General features: G+C 43.5%; 1 protein-coding gene across 2 annotated transcripts in view; it reads right to left on the bottom strand.

Annotated features, from left to right (window-relative positions):
• Positions 1 to 21,022, bottom strand: part of grk4 (G protein-coupled receptor kinase 4) — a 45,680-nt gene that overhangs the window by 22,803 nt on the left and 1,855 nt on the right. For both annotated transcript variants that reach the window (XM_071529576.1, XM_071529586.1), the window contains exons 2-5: positions 9,840 to 9,935; positions 4,610 to 4,722; positions 3,132 to 3,209; positions 2,071 to 2,171 (exon numbers count right to left, since the gene is read on the bottom strand). In XM_071529576.1, coding sequence (XP_071385677.1) covers positions 2,071 to 2,171; positions 3,132 to 3,209; positions 4,610 to 4,722; positions 9,840 to 9,935 — 388 coding nt within the window. The remainder of the gene's footprint in view (positions 1 to 2,070; positions 2,172 to 3,131; positions 3,210 to 4,609; positions 4,723 to 9,839; positions 9,936 to 21,022) is intronic.

The raw sequence follows: 21,022 nt of genomic DNA on the forward strand, positions 1-21,022 counted from the left end.
AGAAGGGAAGGAAATGGACCCAACAGAGCGTGACTTGAGATGCCAAAGAGACATGGCAGGAGTGTGTGTGTGTGTGTGTGTGTGTGTGTGTGTGTTCCTCCTAACCACAACCACTGACGTTTCCAGCTTCAGTCAAACAGAAACCACCACCTCGCCCAGCTCATCCTCACTCTGCCCAAGCGCTCCCTTACTCGCTCGCTCACAAAAAAACACACACACACACACACACCTCCCTATGTGTCAAACTCTGCGCTGCTCACTTTGTCACATGCATCAACCCAACAGTTATGCAAATGTTACCAACGCACAAAAATAATGAAGATACGAATGTAATCTAATGTCAGTATTAATAGACTAATAATATGGACACCACAGCCTGCATGCATGCACAGTTTCACAAAACTTTGACTGAAAATATTTGGTCTACATTAGAGCTTAACAATTAATAAAAGAAATCACAATATGAAATCACCTTTCTTTAAACATTATGACAAAATTATGACAAGAAAAACTTCACAATTGCAATATACTATAAAAATAATCAAAATTAGATTTTTTTTGTCAATATTGTTGACTAGTCTCTAACCCTAGATAAGTAGGATTAATCCATGTGTAGGAAACAAATCCATCAACAAATTTCAACAACTCAAAGCTGTCATGACCAATGTTCAACCAAAATAAACCTTTTGAACAATATGGATTATATTCCTCTCTAGGAATACTCTAAGAGTTCTTCAGCCGTTTTCTACATGTATCTAAATGCCATTCCAAGAGCGCAGGCTGAGAACAGAACAGAGCGTTTTCCCAAACATCATTCCCTCTCCTCCTGAATTCCTCCTTGCAGATTCCGGTATTCCCCAGCGAAAGCTCTGGGACATCAGAGGCTTGTCGCAACATTTCCAACCCAAATCCCACTCTGCCTCTGTGGCTAAAAGTTGGGAGTTCCACAAAAATTCAGCGTTTGCCCGGACTGAGGGAATGTGGGTTGGCTTTGCTGAAGCATGTTGAACTGATAAGTGGTGGACTGTATTGTACAGCTAATGCGTTGAACTCAGTGGTGCTGAGCTATGCTTATAAATATGATTTGCAAATAATTTTTAGTATTTGTGTCAAGTGACAGCCGGATAGTTTACGCAACCCAAGGAAAGTATTTTAAGTACAATTCAGTATATAATGTCTGTAATTGCCAATTTATTTGACACTGCCCAAAATGTTCTGATGTGGTAAACCTTATCTGGGAGATAAATGGGGTTTAGAATAACAGCTAATAATTATTTATGAATACTTGTGACGCAGGTCTGGTATAATCTTGTACTGCATGTACCAAGGACAATGTCAACAGAAACGTACTTTGTGACAGAGTTAGATTATTGGGCTAATCCAAAATTAAATTGGGGCGTGAGCGCGTTGGGTGTATGTGTGCGTATGTGTCTGCGCAAGAAGTACATTTGGGGTAATAATCCCCGGTCTGTTTGCTTCTCCTGGCTCTCAGAGCAGGAAGCAGAAACACCTGCAAGAGTGTGTGTATGAGTGGGTGTGTGTATGTGTGTGTGTATGTTTGTAAATCTGTGTTTGTGTGTGAGAGAGAGGGAGAGAGAGAGAGAGAGAGAGAGAGAGTGTGTACGGGGAACACTGAGGTGGCTGTTGTTTTCATGCCAGCCATCCGGATGCCCTCTCTGCCCACTGCTCTTTTTCATTCGTCTCTACTTTGTGTGTGTGTGTGTGTGTGTGTGTGTGTGTGTGTGTGTGTGTGTGTGTATGTGTGTGTGATACTGCACTCCAGGTGCCAGCTGCCTCATCATCACTAGTGACAGGGTGCGCTCTGTCCAGCATGTCCACAGTTTACAAAAACACACACATACACACACACACACACTCTTTCTGAAGAAACAGGATTCCACTGGTCCCACTGCACTATGATGGCCAGACTCCATAAAAAAACAGCGGATCTACAGGAGTTTGATCAATTGCCTCAGTGCAGGGTGCCGACTGTTGCGGGTCAGATCATAGTGAAGCAGTGGCCAGATGTGTGCAGGTGATGAAGGTGAGGAGGAGGTATAGGAGACCTACTTGGTGCAGTCATTGAAGAGCTCCTTACAAGGACTCTGCTCCAGCCTCTCCCGACACCCAGCAACCACATCCTGAGGTATGTCTGGCAGATGGGCTGCCGACTTGGGGGTTACAGAGAGAGAGAGAGACAGGTAGACAGAGGGGGACAGAAACAGACAGACAGGGACAGAGAGTGAGATGTTAGTCGAATGCCTGCAGACAGCAGTGGCTGCAGACTGTATAATGTAATGCTTCCTAAAGCACTGGACTTGTCAAGGCTAAGGTAACGGAGAGAAGAATAGAAAAGGACACAGCATGGTTATCAGTCTGCCTGTGATCCTGTATAACCCCATTGGTAGAGCATGGCACTAACACTGCAGACAGGGGTTCAGTTAATACTTGAGTCACCCATGCCAGGAATGTATATATATATACTCATGGTCCTGTAACACACTTTGGACATATGACATATGTGATATTGATGTGAAATGTCTGTCCATCCATGCATACATATACTGTAGATCAGATGCTCTAAAATAAATTTTAGGTAGGGCTTTCATATTGGAGTTTCCAATTCTGTTGTCTAAATTAATGAATGGCAAATACTAAAATGCAATACTAATTAAAATCTCTAACAAGATTAGATCTGAAACAAACTAGGGAATATTATTTGAAAGTTTGACAGTTTGATCATACTTTATAATACCATCCAGTTAAATGCAACAAACATCAGTTTGATTAAACATGTGATTTTGCATATCGTTGTTGCCAAGTGAAAAACCTCTAAAATGTCAACTTTTCAAGAATTATTTTTTTCAGTATATCCAATGGGTTTTGAAAAGGTTTCATAAACCCAGGGGTTGTAGAATTTTCTCAACCCATAGAGGAACATGTAACTCTTAAAACATGAAAGTCACAAAAATTGTGAGTTACAAGGATTTCACCCGACAGCGACGATATGTTAGCAGATATTGTTTGTTTTATATCAATATCAAAATGACTTCTTATGATTATCGTGATATTAATTTTGTCCATATCTCTCGACCCCTGTGTGTGTTTGTGTGTGTGTTTTGGTGCTTTACCCCGTTATTGAAGTATGTGTCTAAAACATTCAGTCCATAGTCCCTCCTCTTCTCATCAGGAGCTAGCTGGTACACGGCCTGTCAACAAAGAAGAGAGGCTTCATAAACCGTGAGCTACCACACCCACACAGGGAGTCACGCTCATTCAGCATCATCTTCTACATTCTTATCACTTCTCCATAAATAAGGTCAAAGAGATGGACAGCAGAGGGAGGAAGGAAGGTTAAGACAGAGAGAGGGTAACTGTGAATGAGTGCGAGAGAGAGAATTAAGCTTTGTCCTCATGTCATAATTAAAAACAAATTAAAATAGAGATGGGATGCAAGTTGCAGACAAATAGACAGACAGCAACGTTACGGGTGACAAAATAACTCCATCTCAGTCAAGGAAGCAAACTGGCAACCGTGTTTGTCTTCACGCTTCGCCCGTTACATCTGTCACCTGCCAGGATGACTCCTCATATTTCACCCCATCGCACCATCACAGATTGTGTTTTTGGTCAAATATGGCTGTGGGTTGGGAGTATGTCTGGAGTTTGGCTGCTTCGGGGTGCGTGTTTCATTAGAAAACAGCCCTGGCGGAGAGGAATGGGACTGAGCTGTGCTACCACGCATCGCGGCCAAGGTATGAGGCAAGACCTCCGCGGAACCAACGGCCAACGTCAAGCACTGAAAAGTTTTTTGTGTTTGTCTCATTTCATGCATTTATGTGTGAGAGAGGTGTGTGAGAGAACGAGTCAGTGTGTATATATATGTGTGTGTGTGTGTGTGTGTGTGTGTGTGTGTGTGTGTGTCTCCCAGTGCGCGTACGTACGTGCCTGCCCGCCTACCTCAAGAGAGACTAATGTAGGTTCTTATTAAATAAGCATGATTTCCCCCCTGTTTTCCTTTCTCGCATACCTCCAGGGGCCTCGACACAAGCCTGGGCCTGTGTTCACCGGCTCACCCAGGGGACCTGTCTCTGACGTGGGCTTGACCTCATGGAGCGAGTGCATGGAGGAAGGGGAGGGGTGGGGTCACTTCTCTCTCCGACAGCCTGTCTAAGTCCCTAATGACCCACCCCCCCAACTCTGACACTAACCCCCCCCCCCCCCAACCCCCCACCCTACTGCCAAGACCAGGCAAACGACCAAATCCCCCCCCCACTATTTTCCTCCCTCTTTCCTTTCCTCTCCCATTCCTTGCTCCGCTGCAGGCCCAGACTCAGGCCTGTCCCATGGGAGCAGGCTGAGAGTGAAAGTGAGAGAGACAGAGAGAGAGAAAGCGAGAGAAAGAGAGAGAGGGAGAGAGAGAGAGAGAGAGAGAGAGAACGAGATGGAAAAAGTAAGAGATTAAGACAGAAAAACAGAAACAGTGAGGTAAAAAAAAAAGAGGATGTGTCTTTGCGTTAGACGTGAAAGCGAGAAAGGTACATGAGAAAATCAGGCAGTATAAGCGGAGCAATGCTCACTATGGTAATAGGCTCATTCTTAATCTTACCACAGCATCCATAAACTCGATGCAGCGCTTCAGCTCTGGCCTGGTGTCACAGTACTGACGGAATAACAGCCGACCAATGGGCTGCCTCTCACATAGACTGGTGTAGTCCCTCTCTGGGAGGGGAGACAGAGAGATGGACAAAAGAACATAACAGTTGTAAATATCCAAATTACATTAAAGCACATGTACATTTGTTTATCTGAGAATATGCTGAAGAAAACAAAAACAAACACACACTGTACATGTCTGTGGGTATGTTTTCTGTATGTGTGTTAATGTGTTCTGTATGTGTGTGTTCTGTGTGTGTGTGTGTGTGTGTGTGTGTGTGTGTGTTTGTGTCCCTGGCAGCTGGCCCTGGCCTATTAGGACTAATGGTGTCCATTTGAGTCATATTTCCTCTGGTACCAAATGAGGAAGAAGACCCAGGACGTGTTCCATCACTGGTCGACAGCAAGGACACACGCACTTACACCCTCACACACACACACAAGATAAACATGCAAACAAAAATAGGCCACATAACATTCACATGCATATGGCACACGCGCACTTGTGTATGAGGGAAGGAGGAGGAGGAGGAGGAGGAGGGATGCATGGGATGAAAGATTGTGAGTGGTGACAGCGACAAGACAACCTCCAACAGCAAATCAAATCTTCACAACAGCTTTTGCAGCTGCATCCTTTTACACACAGCATTCCCTCTGCACTTCCAGCTCACCGTACCACATTTCACACTCAAACTCACCCCTCCAACGACCACAAAACCCAAGTTACCACTATGGTGAGCAAACAGAGTAGAGTGCAGTACAGTGGAGAAGAGATGAGAGAATTGATATTCCATGGCCTCCTTTTCCTCTGTGTGACCACTGTTTTTTTTAAAATCTGAAGAACAACAGCTCTTTCAGTAAATCTCACTGAGATCTTAAACAGTATTATGTTGCCTTCAGACAGAGCGCTTTTATCTTTGATCTATCTAAGATTTTTGAATCCTGCTTTGGTGTTTCCATATCGGCCATGTTCAGCTGTGCACAGGTAGGAAAGCCCCTCTCCCTCACAATTGGTAAAAGCAATATTAGGGCGCGTTCACACCAAGCATGTTTTGAGCGGAGTGTTTACTCCTTTAGTTTGGTTCATTTGGCATGGGGAAAACAATGTCATTTGAATTTGGGAGGCACCAAATAACGGCACTGAGACGCCTGAAAATGAGAGTCTCGATCCTCTTCCAAGCCAACTGCTGTGTGGTTCATTAGGAGTGAGACTGCAATCGTAGCAACTACAGGAAATGACCACAAAACGCAACATTTTATGGGTATAAGGAGTCGGATGTTGACATCTGATAGCCAGAGGTCACTCCTGCTTGGAAGACCAAGCATAACAAAATGAGCTGAGGGCAAACCAAAGTCTCTACTGATGCTCATTCAGCTATTTCTGCATGTGTTCTTAACTAGTATGAACAACAGAAAAGGAAAGTTATGACAAAGAACGCAGGCAAGTCCATAATACTTATCTTTAATTACAGGGATTAAATTGAGATTTGTTTTGACTTCCCTCAAAATCTCTAATCTTGTGGGATGACAGGTTACCAAAACAATAAACAAGCTACTTGTGAGTCCATGTGACTCTTGTTTAAAAGCCCTGGTTTGCTTGTAACTGAGCAGTGTAAAAAATTATCAAACTGAATACAAAAATGTAACAAAGTAAACTTTTCCACTCTGGTTTGGACCAAAGAAAACGGACTGTAGGTGTGATCGCACTCTTAGTTTGAATAGTTAGCTAGTGCCTCCTCTTAAGCAACCAAAACTAACAGCGGCAACAGATTTTTTATTTTCAGTGTGTTGCTCAAGGACAAGTATAATGTCAGGATCTTACTGTTACATGATGGTGCCTCTAACCACCAGTGTGTCCTGCCATCCCTGCACCGGTTAAAGGTCAGATCCCACCCTGCTGAATCAGAGCACAACTGGACACTCTTTGATTGACACACTCCAATTTGCGTAATAAAATGACAAATCTGTTATAACCTGTTGTGCAATACTGTTAAGGGAATACACCACATTTTTAAGGTCAACTTACCCATTAGGAACATAGACACCAAAATCATCCATGTGTTCCTGGTAGATCACTCGCTCCATTCAATCCCAAAAAACTTGGTATATTCTTTTAAGAGCAGTAGCTCACGTCAACCTAATAATGTTGTGCCAACTGAGGATAAATGCACACACCTCAAGTGTGACTTTAATGAAACAGAGGAATCCGATGATGACTGAATATTGCAGAAAGCTTTGAGACGTTTCCAGTTTTTGCAGCCTTAGTGTGTTGGATATACAACACTGTTTGGGTCCATGTTTATCTGTGCAAACATCAAGTCCAAATGTAGACATACAAATAACGCTGAATCACTTGCATGCCTTTTCATAACCTTTACATTTATCAGACCCATTCTGAGGCTTAATGAACACAGTCTAGAAACTGGTATGTTCATGTTCAGCGCAGTGAAAGCTTTTATATTTAAACAGAATCTTACATCTAGCAGGTGAGCAAAGATCTGGAAAGAAACCACAGTTTCTTGGGCCTGGCTCTGGGGGAGTGTGTGTGCAAATGCGTATTCAAGTGTGTATGAGCACATATGTGAGTGAGTGTGTGTGTGTGTGTCCAAGTTCAATCCAGGCTCTAAATCATTTGAATATGAGTGCGGAGGCCAGCATTCCACCAATGAAAAATTTCCTCTTTGCGTAAGAGAACCCTCTCCCCAGTCCTGAAGAAAAACAACTCTTAAAGAGAGAGAGAGAGAGAGAGAGAGAGGGAGAGAGAGAGAGAGAGAGAGAGAGAGGTGGAGGGGGGGCAGAGAGAGAGTTAGAGAGATAGAGAAAGAGTTAGAGTTAGAGAGAAAGAGAAAGAGAGAGTGAGAGAGAGAGAGAGAGAAGGGGGTTGAGAGAAAATGGGAGAGGAAGATGGAGGGTGAGAGTGAAGAAGAAAGAAAGAGGTCTAAGGCAAAAGCTTGAATTAGTCTTGTCTAGAAAAGGTAATAATCTGTGCAAGTGAACTGTACTGCAATTACAACTTAATTAAAACTGCAATTTAGGCCAAGACTGAGTGAGTTAGTAAGAGAGTGAGCGACCTGCTAAATGTGCACAAAGGTGAGTGTGTGCAATAGGTGTCTGAGTGTAAGGTGTGTGTGTGTGTGTGTGTGTGTGCATGTACGCATGTGTGTCTTTGAGGTAGAGACATGAGTATTGGCCAACGCTCTCTGCTGCTATGCAACAAGAGCTCTTAGTCTCCATCCAAATACCTCTGGTTTCAGGAGCATGTTGAACAAGCTATCATGTCCGCAGTGCACAGTGAACTGCAAGAGTTCATAGGTGCACATGTATGTATTAGATGGATACCAGAAGAAAAATAGAAAGAGAGAGAGAGAGAGAGAGAGAGAGAGTGTGAGAGAGAGAGAGAAAGAGAGAAAGATAGAGAGATAGAGGGAGAGAAAGAGAGGGGGCAAAAGAGAAAGATAGGAGAGAAACAAAGAGACAAATACACAGAAAGCAAGAGAGACAAATACAGAAAGGCAGAGAAAGATGGTGTGAGAGCAAGCAAGAGAGAGTATGAGTGAGAGAGAGAGGGAGAGAGAGAGAGTAAGAGAGAGAGAGAGGGGAGAGGGTGGGTGAGAGAGAGATATTAGTCTAAGGCTAGCAGACAGAGTGGCTGCAGCCCCCATAATGTAATCTGGGCTTCCTAGAAGTACTGGACTTGTCAAGGCTAAGGTCAAATGCCTGACATTATCAAGACACAACAAAGACACTGCTCCCAGTCCCCCTACTGTATCGTTTTAACCTGCCTATGTGTGCCTTTGGTGTGTATACGCACGCGCGCGCGCGTGTGTGTGTGTGTGTGTGCATGCACACGCCTGCATATCTGTGTGTGTAAGTATGCAAAGGGGATTATTTGGATCCTGTGCGCGGTGTGATAGGGAAATTACGCAATAGCATCTGTGTAATAGTGACGTATATAACCCTCAACAGCTGTTGTACGCACAAACACACACATACGCACACACACATGCACATATAACCCATTTTTAGCATCCTCTGCAAAGTTAAACTCTAAATGGCCATAAATATGTCAGACATAATAAGTGTGATCCTTTGCACCTTAGCTGACATTTATATGCCTTTTTTTACCTGGTAATCTAGTACCACTGTCAACAGATACATTTGGGGTTATGATAGTTATTTGTGAATATGAGAACAAAACAAGCAAGAAACGTGATCTGAGAGTCGGTACTGGCATCTACATCTCTGTCACTCTGTCTCCCTCCTACTGGCTGGCCCTCTCTCTCTCTCTCTCTCCCTCCCTGTTTCTCCTTCTGTTATCCTTAAGTCTCTTTCTCCCCATCGTCAACGCTTCTCTCTTTGTTTCTGCTTTTCACTCCCTATTTCCATAATTCTCTTGTTCTGCCACTCTTATGTATCTCTGAAGTGGTGGAGTGGTGGAAAGAGGGAGGGAGGGAGGGCAAGAGAGATACAGATAGAGGGAGAGAGAGGGAGGGAGAGGCATTGAGATAGAAAGAGGGAGGGAGGTTGAGGGAGAGTATGTGGGGGAGGCTAGCACTGCAATCTCTGGCAGAGATAGCTGTGACGCACTATTACACACACACGCACGCACCTACACACACACACACACGCAGACTGCTGATGTAAGGCCTCCATAGGTCTGTGGCATTCAGAGAACGAGGGGGGGGGGAGAGAGGAGATAATGCAGCCCAGCAGTGGAGCACTTGTCTGGGCCACACAGAGAGAAAACTCCCCTGCTCTCAAACCAAGCCTGGATGTATAGACAGGATGCATGAGAGACAGGAGGGAGAAGTGAAGACTGTTTGGTTTTGGTGTGTAAGCAAAGTGATATGAGGGAAGACGGACAGTCAGTCAAACGGACAGACACCCACACCCACACAATATAGAGAGAAACTAGGGTGTGCAGGCCACACACATACACAAACACACACACACACAATAGACTAAGAAACGGGTGTGCAAACGGATTCCCTGAGTCAGACACACACATACACACACTGTTTCCTGTCCCCTCCCTGTAACTGTGGGTGGAGACGGGTAGAAACAGGAAGGAAGTCCAATCTGAACTTCCTCCCTCAGTCAGACCCACCCCAACGTCACAGCATGGCACGTTATCTTTCTGCCTCACACACACACACACTCCATCTCTCCCCTTCTCTTCATACCGATAGTGCGACGTAGCTCCTCACACAGGCTGATGTGGGGAAGTTTGAGCATCTCCTTCCATTTCTTACTGCGACCGTTCCTCTTCCCTCCTCCACCTGAGAGCGAGAGAGAGAGAGAGAGAGAGAGAGAGAGAGAGAGAGAGAGAGAGAGAGAGAGAGAGAGAGAGAGAGAGAGAGAGAGAGAGAGAGAGACAAAGAGGGAGACACACGATTGAAATTAGCTCATCAATCAAGTCATTGTTTCAACATTGCACTTGGAGTCTTGAACTATGTCCATCCGGTGGCAATTTCAACATAAAAACAAGACATCTAGCCAAGTGTGTGTATATATGTGTGTGTGTGTGTGTGTTTGTGTTTGTGTGTGTGTGTGTGTGTGTGTGTGTGTGGGGATGTGCGTGCGTGCAAGCGTGCATGTTGACCTTGCCATGACCAGAGGCAGGGACAGCTGGTTCATCTCACCAGTCGCCTCCATGCTTCATGACAGAGCATGTGATGAAGAATGTTGACAGCTTCAAAGATCATGCGGCACACACACACACACACCTTTCTCACACACACGCTAAAAAGTGAGCTCCTTCCCTCAAGCTACGTCGCGGTCAAACATAACGTTTCATGGGTTATCTCCATGCCACACACACACTCACTCTCACACACACACACACACACTCACACACACAGAGCGGTGCTAGGCAGCCCTCTTGGCCCCGGTCAGAGCAGATGACCCTGATGCGAGGGTGATGTGAGGGGTGAACGACCCCTAGGCACCACAACACAGTTCAGGGGGCAGAGGTCACTCCTCATATCCCACTCAAACGCTCATTCCAACATCAGCAGGAGTGGGTGTGTGTGTGCATGTGTGTATGTGTGTGTGTGGAGATATTCACATCAGCAGGGTTGAACTGAGGTATTTGGTTGCGGAGAATACTGAAGATGAGAAATCCAACGGAGTGTATTAGAGAGAAAAAGAAGACACCAGACCAGCAACCTAAGCAGCATCTTTACACATACAGTATTTAAAGAGACAAGGGGAAAACATATATGCGTGCAAGCTTGTGTACAAGATTGTGTGTCCCACCTTGTGACCCAGGAATCATAAGGTTTGATCTCTATTCAGCACAGAAACACAGGCAGATTGTTTGCAAGTAGTGGGTGAAGCTCGTAAGCTTATTGTTTATTGCTGTATTTTAGTTATTTTACTTTGTTTAACTTTTATATCATGTATTGTTATGTCTCTCCTGGTTTCTTTTAATATAGTTTAATTGTTGTACAGTGTACTGAGACACCCTGGTGTGATATTGCACTTTAAAGAAACTTTGACTTGACTTGCAGTGCCCAGCAAAATGACGGTAAGGTATAGTGTTTTACGATTGTGAGTTGATCTATTGTTATGGTTTTGTGTTTCTGCTAGCTTGTTCGTATGCTCAAAATAAGTATATTTGGCAATCTCTGCTGAGTACTGAATGCCAAATATCAAGAATTAGTCATTTGGGACAGTTAGCAAGGCTCACAGTGTAACCAGCTGAATGCTTTACAACTATTTTCGTTATATCCATCGTCTCAAATTTTTTTGCAAGTTGTTCATCTTTCACTGAACTTCGCTTATTCACCCAGCGTTTCTCAAAGCATGTGACTGGATTTGAGGTGGAGGTTTTTTTTTACAATTCTGAATTCAAGTGAACTTTCCTAAATAGAAGCCTTTGCCCCCCTAAAAATGTCAAATCTCTAATTTTACCCACATGGCGACAGTGAAAAACTCAATTATCCCCACAGCAATTAGATTGCTCAATCGGCACATGTAATGATGACGCTTCTTGGGCTTGTATCCAAACCTTTTTTTCCCTTCATGTTCTATATGAACCCACTGTCTCTCGCGTTGGTCTTACCAACCGGAAATGTTCTTCATGCTTGTATGGTAAATAATGTTTTGGTATGGTAACTATGTATGTGGTCACTCTGAAAGCCAAAATTCTCGTATGGGACAATAAAGATTTGTATTAAAGTGAGTCAACTACATAGATCTAATAAAAATGTCAGATAAATGCCAGCCCCTTGGGTTTATTTATCTCCCACACAAAAATTAGTAATTGGTTTCTCTTCTTCCTGCATTATATCTTATCATTTCTAAAAGAAACATAGTCTATCCCCCTTTAGTGATTTTATTCTTTATTTAGACAGTGGGAAAGTAGAGAGGTAGACTGAGTACAGGAGAAAAAGCTCTGGCAGAGGAGGCACACATCTGGTTTCAGAGTCGGTGGATTTAAACCCTTGACTATCTCTGGGCACACATCACTCTGTTTTTCATTACTTCAGTTCTGCGTTTCAAAATCACTAGCCAAGCGAGAATGAACCATGTAGGCTAATTGCGGTTTGAGGGCCTGAGGCTAGTGGAACGACAGAGGGGGAAATCCTCTGTCCTGCAGTTCCGAACACACCAGCTGGCCCGGCGATGACATGAGACAACAGCAACACAAACACATACAAAGGGTCACCGTGGTCAAACACCTGCAGAGCAACACCTTCATCACAACACGCACACACACACACACAGAAGCTCGTATACATCACACATGCTCTCACCCCTGCAAAAACATCCTCATCCCTCTTCTACTGCAACATGCCTCTTAAATCAACTTCACATCTTTGCGCCTCGTCTGTGTTTACAGTGACTGACTGATGAGAGCAAAGCAAGATTAACACTTTATCCTCCTTATAGCTTGGCATTAGCACTGCAGGCCATCTTCATTCATCTGGACAAATTAACTTGTGTAATTGTATTGCACAGATTAAAACCGCACAAATGGATTGTGCAACTATGTCAAACCTTTTTAATTAGAAGCGCCACTAAATAAGAGCAATGTGAGTACAGACTTGTGTTGCCATCATGCTCATAAGGTTAAAGTCCAACCTAGGAGAGGTGAGAACAGGCATGTCGACTGACCTGTTCTGGAGCTGCAGGGATTACACACACACACACACACACACACACACAAACACACAAAGGTATTTTCTCAGACACAGGAAAAAGTGGAGAGGAAGAACAGCGAAGACAAATGCAGGAATTGAAATGTTGAGATGGCTTTCTTACACACTGTGTGATGGTAGCCAGTTCTACATCTCTACTCGAGTTATTTTACAGGAGAAAACCTCGGACACACTTGAGCCAAAACACGGAATGATAGATGAACACGGTCAAACCAACTCAACAAAAAATAACAAATTGTCAGAGATTAACTTCTTTCCTTTCAGAGGCTGATATTATTATAAGGAGGAAATGAAGAGAGCGTGTAGTGCCAATAAAGATTGGATGTGAAAAGGCTTGTATACTGTACAAAGACATGAGGGTGAGAAATGTCACCTAAACTCAGGCCAGATGGGAAAGAGGGAGGGAGGGAGGAAGGAGAGAGAGAGAGAGAGAGAGAGAGAGAGAGAGAGAGAGAGAGAGAGAGAGAGAGAGAGAGAGAGAGAGAGAGAGAGAGAGAGAGAGAGAGAGAGAGAGAGAGAAAATAAAATACACAGAGCGATATTGACAAGACAAGAAAGACTGTGAGAGGGATTTTAATGGCAAGCTATAGAGCAGCCTGTGTGTATATACGTGTGTGTGTGTACGCGTGTGTGTGTGTACGTGTGCGTGTGCACGCGCGTGTGCCTGTCAGAGCTGGCTGGGCCACCCCACCCTGTTTAATGTCACTCTGACGTCAAAGCCATGTGTGCAGGCCCTTAATGCAGACAGGATGGAGCAAGTATTTATTTAACTTTGGTTCCCCCCTCTGAGAGAATGGGGCCCTCCATAAACACTGACTTCAGAGCAGTTTCGCTCATTCACAGCTGAGCTAAAACCAACACTGAGATCATCACGCCTGATCCCAGAACAGATTTTGGTCATGTGTAGCAGTGACGCTGTCAAAAGTTGCCCCGCAGGAGTTGTAGTCATACAGGGAACTGGTGAAGAAGACTCTACTGGGGCAACTGAAACTCAAAAGAAGAGTCAATGGCCAGCCGTTTCTTAAAGGTGGCACAAGGGATGATTCAGCGTCCCTCCCTTGCTACCATGTAACAAGATTTCTGAAACTCAAAAGGGCAATCATGCCAGTAGCTTTCATCTACTTTTCTGCACTGTTTACAGTACACACACACCAATTTCACTGTGCAATTTCCATTTCTAGTCTGACGTGTATTTTGCATACCAATGGCATGTTTCCTCCATTTTCAAGTCTGACCGGTTAGACTTACTTAAGAAATGGGGAGATGAAAGAAAGAGAAATAGAGTGAGAGAGAGAGAGAGAGAGAGAGAGAGAGAGAGAGAGAGAGAGAGAGAGAGAGAGAGAGAGAGAGAGAGAGAGAGAGAGAGAGAGAGAGAGAGAGAGAGAGAGAGAAAGAGAAAGAGAAAGAGAGCACAGAGATTATTTGCATGTGGCCTTTGTTTTGTGTGTGTGTGTGGGTGTGTGTGTGTGCGTGTGTGTTTCTGTCTGTCTGCAGAGAGCTGGAGTGAGCTATGAGTACATTAATGAATGCACACCCATGGGTCTATTCTCTCCCTTGCTCCATCTCTCTCCCCTGTCGTCTCCTCTGTGATCAGTTGGTGTTTTCACAGGCTCCCGATGTGTGCGGGCCAAACACGGCCCGACATCGTCCAAATATGCTCCTCTGCCTATCCTCCCTTCCTCTCCTTTCATCCCCGAGGAAGAGAAGGAGCCAGACTGGAGGTCACACAGTAGACCGAGGCAGTATCTACCTCACTGTATCGGAAAGATACACTTGAGACTTTTTAATGACAGTTCAAAAAGAGTTTACAGCAAATTTCACATCCGAAATGACAGTGAAAAAAATACAGTAGACCTAACAGAATATAAGTCTGTGTGACCAAGCTGAATTCAACTTTCACTTTAATACGCTTAAATGTCTTAATATAATATAGCAATTAAGGCCTTTCTATATTTTGAATTACAGTGAGCCAACACAACTGAACATGGTGATATTATATACAGTATATTATTAGTATTATATTACTACTGTAGTTTCATAAAATATAAACATCAAAATCAATTAAAAATAGTTAATTTATACGTTTTTATACCAGCTACGCCAAGAACACCAAGCACAAAAAACAGCTATTTTCTCAAAATATTCACTGTATGTAGACTTGCAGAAACAACAATACCTAACAATTTAAAGGGGCTTTTTTGATATCTGAAGCTTTTTTATTTTATGGGGTATTTTACAAGACACATACTTTCATAATATGCAGAGTATTTTGTAAATAATTAATTGATAAACATAGGTTTTTTTTTCCTTACACATCATTCTATAGTAACTTGTTATTCATCAGAATGAAAGTGTTCTGATAATACAAAAAGTTGTTTATATTTGTGTCCACATTCAACATAATTACATTCTGAAATTACAGTGGTAAAAACACTTGTGGAAAAGGCAAAACACTGGCAACTTCTACTACCGTGATTAGCACAGTGATCGCCAGTTTTTTCAGACGTTAACATGAACACAGCGCAGTACGGCACTGCTGTCTTCCCAACCCGCTTTATTTTGCACAGCCATATGGGAGAAGCCCCTCACCCATCTGATGAACACGTGTCACATGCCGACACCCAGAATAACAGCCGCAAGGCCAGAAAATCCAGCTTGCCGGTGGCAGTGACAGACCAACCATGGCAGAGAGCAGCCAGTATTTACATTTTCACCAAACAGTTCAGGCAGTTAGCCTGCGCTCTTATCCAGAGTGACTTACGATGACTGCAGCCGTAGATTAAGCTTCAATTCCTACATCCCCAACGTAACAAGCAACCAATAATAATGGAGTCAGGGTCAAAGTACCCTTACAATATTCCTCTGAGCATAGATTGATCATGTAAGAGAGAAAAAGAAATAAAAATAAGAGCTAAAGAGAGAAGTAGGAGGGATTGTGTTCAATGTACAAATGTGTAAATATTTAAAATAGGGTTATAAAACTAAAAATTCAATGTATAATAACATATGCTGCCAAACACGCACTATATTTTAGCACTAATGGCAATATTTCAGCCAGTTTTCAAAATAGTGTGATAACACTGTTTACCTAGATATTTTTGGCTAAGATAATCGCACCCTGGAAATTTGGTACCAGCCCCATGCCTCGTGGGATCTGATCCACACCCTGCAGCGGGCGCAAAACGTGGAGGTCCGAACCGTTGCAGCGCCGTCCCAGCACAGAGAAACAGAACTTAAATGGTAGGAAATGAGAGAGGGTCACACACAGTTTAGGCCCATTGTAATATGAGCATGCACACGCACATAGGCACAATGGAGCTCGGCCATGATAAATGAGCGGCCTGTTGCTTTCCCAGTCCTTCTCCCATACAGTGTGATTGGCTGGAGTAGCCCCTGATAAGGAAAACATTAGCTGCTAGTATCTGTGTTGCCTATTCAAAGCAATGGCCCAGTGTTTGCATAAGGTAATCCGTCTGTATACTCACACTGAAAGACACACATCAGCTGAGAGAGAGGGAGAGAGAGAGAAAGAGAGAGAGAGAGAAACAACACGTGAATATCAGGCAACACTGCACTCTTCTAATCCTCACCTCTTTCTCATGCCCCTTCCCTTTTCCTCCTCCTCCTCCTCCTCCTCTCTCCAACTTCCTTCTGCTTCTCCCTCCCCTCCCCCCATACACACACACACACACACACACACTTTTCTTCTCCTGTTGTTCCTTCATTAATTCTTTACGGCCAGACTTTTCTCTCTCCACATGGCTCTGAGAGGGTGCGCGTGTCATGTGCAAAATGTGAACATTGCAACATCAACGTAAATTCACAAACGCAACAACAAACATGCGGGCAAGAGGCGGACGGTCTCACATGGGGAAGAACACACACATTTTCACATGAGCATAAAATCACTCACGCACACACACACGCATATACACACGAGTGCACATACACATGCACACACACGCACATTCCAGCAGTCTGCCATGATGTTTTGCAAGACCTTTCCTCCTTCTCCCCCATCTCCATGTTCAAGATATTCCATTAAATCCAACCAAGACGAGCTTGAAAACTGACCCTTGTTTTCATAGTGTCTTCTGGGAGAGAGAGAGAGGGGGGGGAGGGGAAGACCGGGGAGGGAACAGAGTGAGGCTAAACTTGAGCAAGATGCGGAGAGTGAGTGTGTGTAAGAGGACAAATTGAAAGGTTAATTATCTATATGTTATCTACAGCTGTTCCTCAGATGGTTGATTCATGGCCACATTGACGTAACAGCAACATTTGAGAGCTGCCTCTCCAGCATCGAGCCCTTGACTGCGGGACACACAGCACATGCTGCACCTTGAAGAATATCTATGATAAGCGGACACCTTCAAGTCATATTTGAGATAATGCATCATCAGAGCCACGTCTGACATCAAATTTGATCAAGGGCAGCACATAATGACGCAAAACAATTAGTCTAGAAATTCTTAAAAGGCAAACTGATAAAGCGTGAAGGACCTTTGGCACTTAATACACTTGATACTAGACTCATATTAGATGGTGAAAAGAAAAGATTGTCCCTGACCTCTACGAAAAAAATGCTTTAGTTAAATTTTGGGGAGAAAAATTTGTTTATTTGAACCACAAGAGCTCATAAATACAGTGCGCATAGTTAAAAAGAAGGCTGACAGCTGGCTTCTCATAGAAATGTCCCTTTAACATTTAATAAGGCAGCTGGAACAGAGTTCCTATGATGTTCACACAATGTTTTAAAAAAAAAAATACCTCTTTATGCTGAGTCAGCTTGCCAGGAGATTGTGCTGGTGTGCATCCCAGTAACCGCCAAGCTAAGTGTCACTGCTAACACTACAGGGCTGCTGCTAACACTACGGAGCTGCGTACGTAACACACTGCGTCTCGTTCTCCGGTCACAGCCCATTTGTGGGTGCAGTAACTGTAAAATGAGGACCACATCAAGGGACAGTCACAAAGCAATGTGTTTTATGAGCTTCAGCTGGAGGAAACACCCCAGAGTGATGACAACAAGTGTTAGCCCAGCTATGACCACAAAGCTAATAAAGCTACGCTGGCTCACGTCACAGGCAAACTCTCACAAGTGGTCTGACACGGCCTGCTAGCCTACAATTTGAGGGGGGTGGGGGGGCAGAGAGAGGTTAGTGGCAGAATCTAGATCCACTTACATGTGCAAAGTTCTTGCACAAAACTCAAAGCCTCCACATTGTGAGGTGGAAATGATTTATATGAGCAGGATTTAGGCATCTCCTTTTTTTTCCCTTTTAGAGGAACGTGAGCACTGGATCGTCCACATTCCTTCCTTTTTTATTAAGACAGCAGGAATGATGAAAGAAACACAGGAGACAAAGATGTGGTGAAATTTGATTCCAGGCTAGCAGGGGTACAAGGGGTTCACGATGCTTCTACCACAATCCACCACGGCACCGTATCGAGGCGCAGCTGAAATCCCATTTACGTCAACTCACTCTCTGAATTAGAATAACAAATCATATGTGTACATGAAATATGTGGGCACAGCATAATTTTCATGTCACTGATGCATGCAAGTTTGCATCAAAGATGAATACCACTCAGCTGAAGAATTTAAATATGTTACACTTTGGTCCTTGAACAATTTAATCACTTGTTAGCATGTACATGTCTCTGCCAAAGTTTGAATTCAAACAACTGAGATCAAAATCTGTGATGGCATGAAGATGTACAACCTACAATTTCTCCATTGACAGTGAATAGTATACCAGCTTTACCGAAAATTCGACTCTAAAGCACTTGCGCACTTAAACAGCTACTGGTATCTTGCATGGTGGATTTTTCTTATTCCTGCAGATAACTGGCCAAACGTAGGCGATGTGTGACATCACCTCGAGACATTTCTAGCCCAGCTACACTGGAGTTTAAGTGCTGAAACATTTTCACCTATCAAAAAGATCAATGGGCGTCAGGTTTTGGTGTCAGTCCCAATGTCAGAATCAAAGAGCAAGGTCTTCTTACTAGACTAGACCATTTTGCACAAGCGTCCAACAATCAAACAGAGAAAAATCCATTGTAGAAGAGGCAGAAATACCAATTTCTCCACCGACAATAGACACAGCCACAAGACATGTTGCAGTTTGACTGAGGGGCGCGACTCACGTTTTCACTGGAAATGGACTGGAATAACTATCACTCACTTGCTCTTACTATGCCATCACTACTGCTCTCTACACCCGCATGTATAACTCACAGCTGAATGCAACACGTTCACGCCCGTTCTGAGTTGTTGAAAGGCATTCTGGGAAATGTAGGAAATCACTAACCGAAGTAGAAGTAGATGAGGCAAGTTGAGGGAAAGTGGGTACACCAAAAAGGTAAATCACAACATTTCATCACAAAATAACTCCTGTAATCCATTGATCATCAAAGACTGGTGATATAGAACAAAATATGGTTCTGGTTTATAACATCATGGTTGTGATCAGATTTAGCCTCTTCTGATTTTTTACCTATGCAAGAAGAAAATAGGTGTAATACAAAGTTTCCAGTGGCTATTCAGCACAGCAAGTTGCTTCTTAATTGAGATGCTGTCTAGGAAATTAGTTTTTGTTTGTGACTACAAAAGTGTGATGGCTACAACCACAGTATTCAGCTGCTAAAATGATGACATAGTTGTTTCTTTTTTCATAGAAACCATCTTTTTATTCAGAATTACATTTAAGTATTCAGTACAGGCATTGAACAGTGTGAAAAGTGTGAAAAGGGTTTAGCCTGTGGATACTCTTACTGATGAGGTATCCCTGATGTTACACTAGACAAGATCATGTAGAATCATATTGCCATGTTGAAAATAGCTGTTTTATGCTTGGCTGCGCTTTCACATCCTCATGATTTGTGAGCTGTGTCTAAGCCAAAAGTACTGAAATCCCCAGACGGTCCTCTAGGCACAATCTCACAATCACCTTTTCCATCGTTTCCAATACATTCTCAATGGAGCTGGCGGGAACAAACACTTCTCTCTGGTTTCTGGCTGCAGGGGACAGTAGTGAATGTCATCTAATACCAACTGAGCTGTCCTAAGGCAAAGGAAAAATCTATTTAAATGTTGTAATGTAGTGCCATTCCTTTTTTTTTTTTTAAGTTTGCATCAAGTTTATCTGTGAAACACATAGAGAAGGAAGGGGGAGGGGCAGGAGGGGGTGTCATCTCCACAACACAAAACCACTTCCCTTGACGTGTGATTTCAACTGAAGCGGGCAGGGCACACCCTGTCATAACATTCACCCAAAGCCATCCAGTTTCATATGCTCAGGTGTGTCATCAAGCCTCAGACTGATCAGACCTGTGATGACGATCAGCACCATGTTGCCAGTCTGGAAAGTTTTCTAGGTGCTAACTGAGGTCAGTATGACTTGATTAAATTAATGCCAGTTCTGAGCTGGAGAATACTGTATAGTACCCAACAGGACCTATAACTTTGAGCAATGTGTACTATTATTACTATTATTATTATTGTTAGTAGTAGTAGTATAAATCCCCATTGGGAGATTATCTGCTTGCCCCCTGCACAGCACAGGCTCAGCTACAGACCAGCGGCTCTACAGGTGGCAGAGATATAACGTCTTGCACAAGGACACTTCAGCAGGGCAAATGCTTGCTGACTCAGGGGCTTGAACCCCGCTCCTCCAGCTGAAGGACCGTCTCCCCGCTCACTACGTCACCCTGCACCCTTCTGTTGTACGCCGAGGCTTTGATGCCGTGTAGAGTGAAGGCGACTGAAGAGAGCAGCTTTGATAAAAGGCCTAGTGCTGTCCTCTGATCTCCAGGAAGTGTTGCTGGTGTAACCGTCTATGTCTGCGTTTGCATGTTAAGGACGGGTTCCTCCCCTGGACCTGTGACACTGCCAGCATTCATAACTGTGATGTACTGAAACACCTCAACAGCTGCAAACACCCACCTTTGGAAAGACATATTAAAATCTAATTAGTCTCCTGCGCACCTTATAGTAATAAATTGGGAGCCATTAGCTCATTTAATCTGTGTGCTAATTAACACAGTGAATTGTATAGTAGGGAGAAATATAAAAAACAATACTGTGTATCCAACATGGTGGTGGTATTGCTTCCATTTTAAATTGACTAAATTGAAATCTTTATAGTGAAATTGTGTGTTAGGGTGCACAAAGGCCATGTATTGATAGTTCCCAATAG

The sequence above is a fragment of the Centroberyx affinis genome, unplaced genomic scaffold (assembly GCF_046629955.1).
Source record: "Centroberyx affinis isolate AG114_WGS23_722 - 3 ecotype Tasmania unplaced genomic scaffold, CSIRO-AGI_Caff_v1 ptg000127l_1, whole genome shotgun sequence".
NCBI classification, from domain to species: domain Eukaryota; kingdom Metazoa; phylum Chordata; class Actinopteri; order Beryciformes; family Berycidae; genus Centroberyx; species Centroberyx affinis.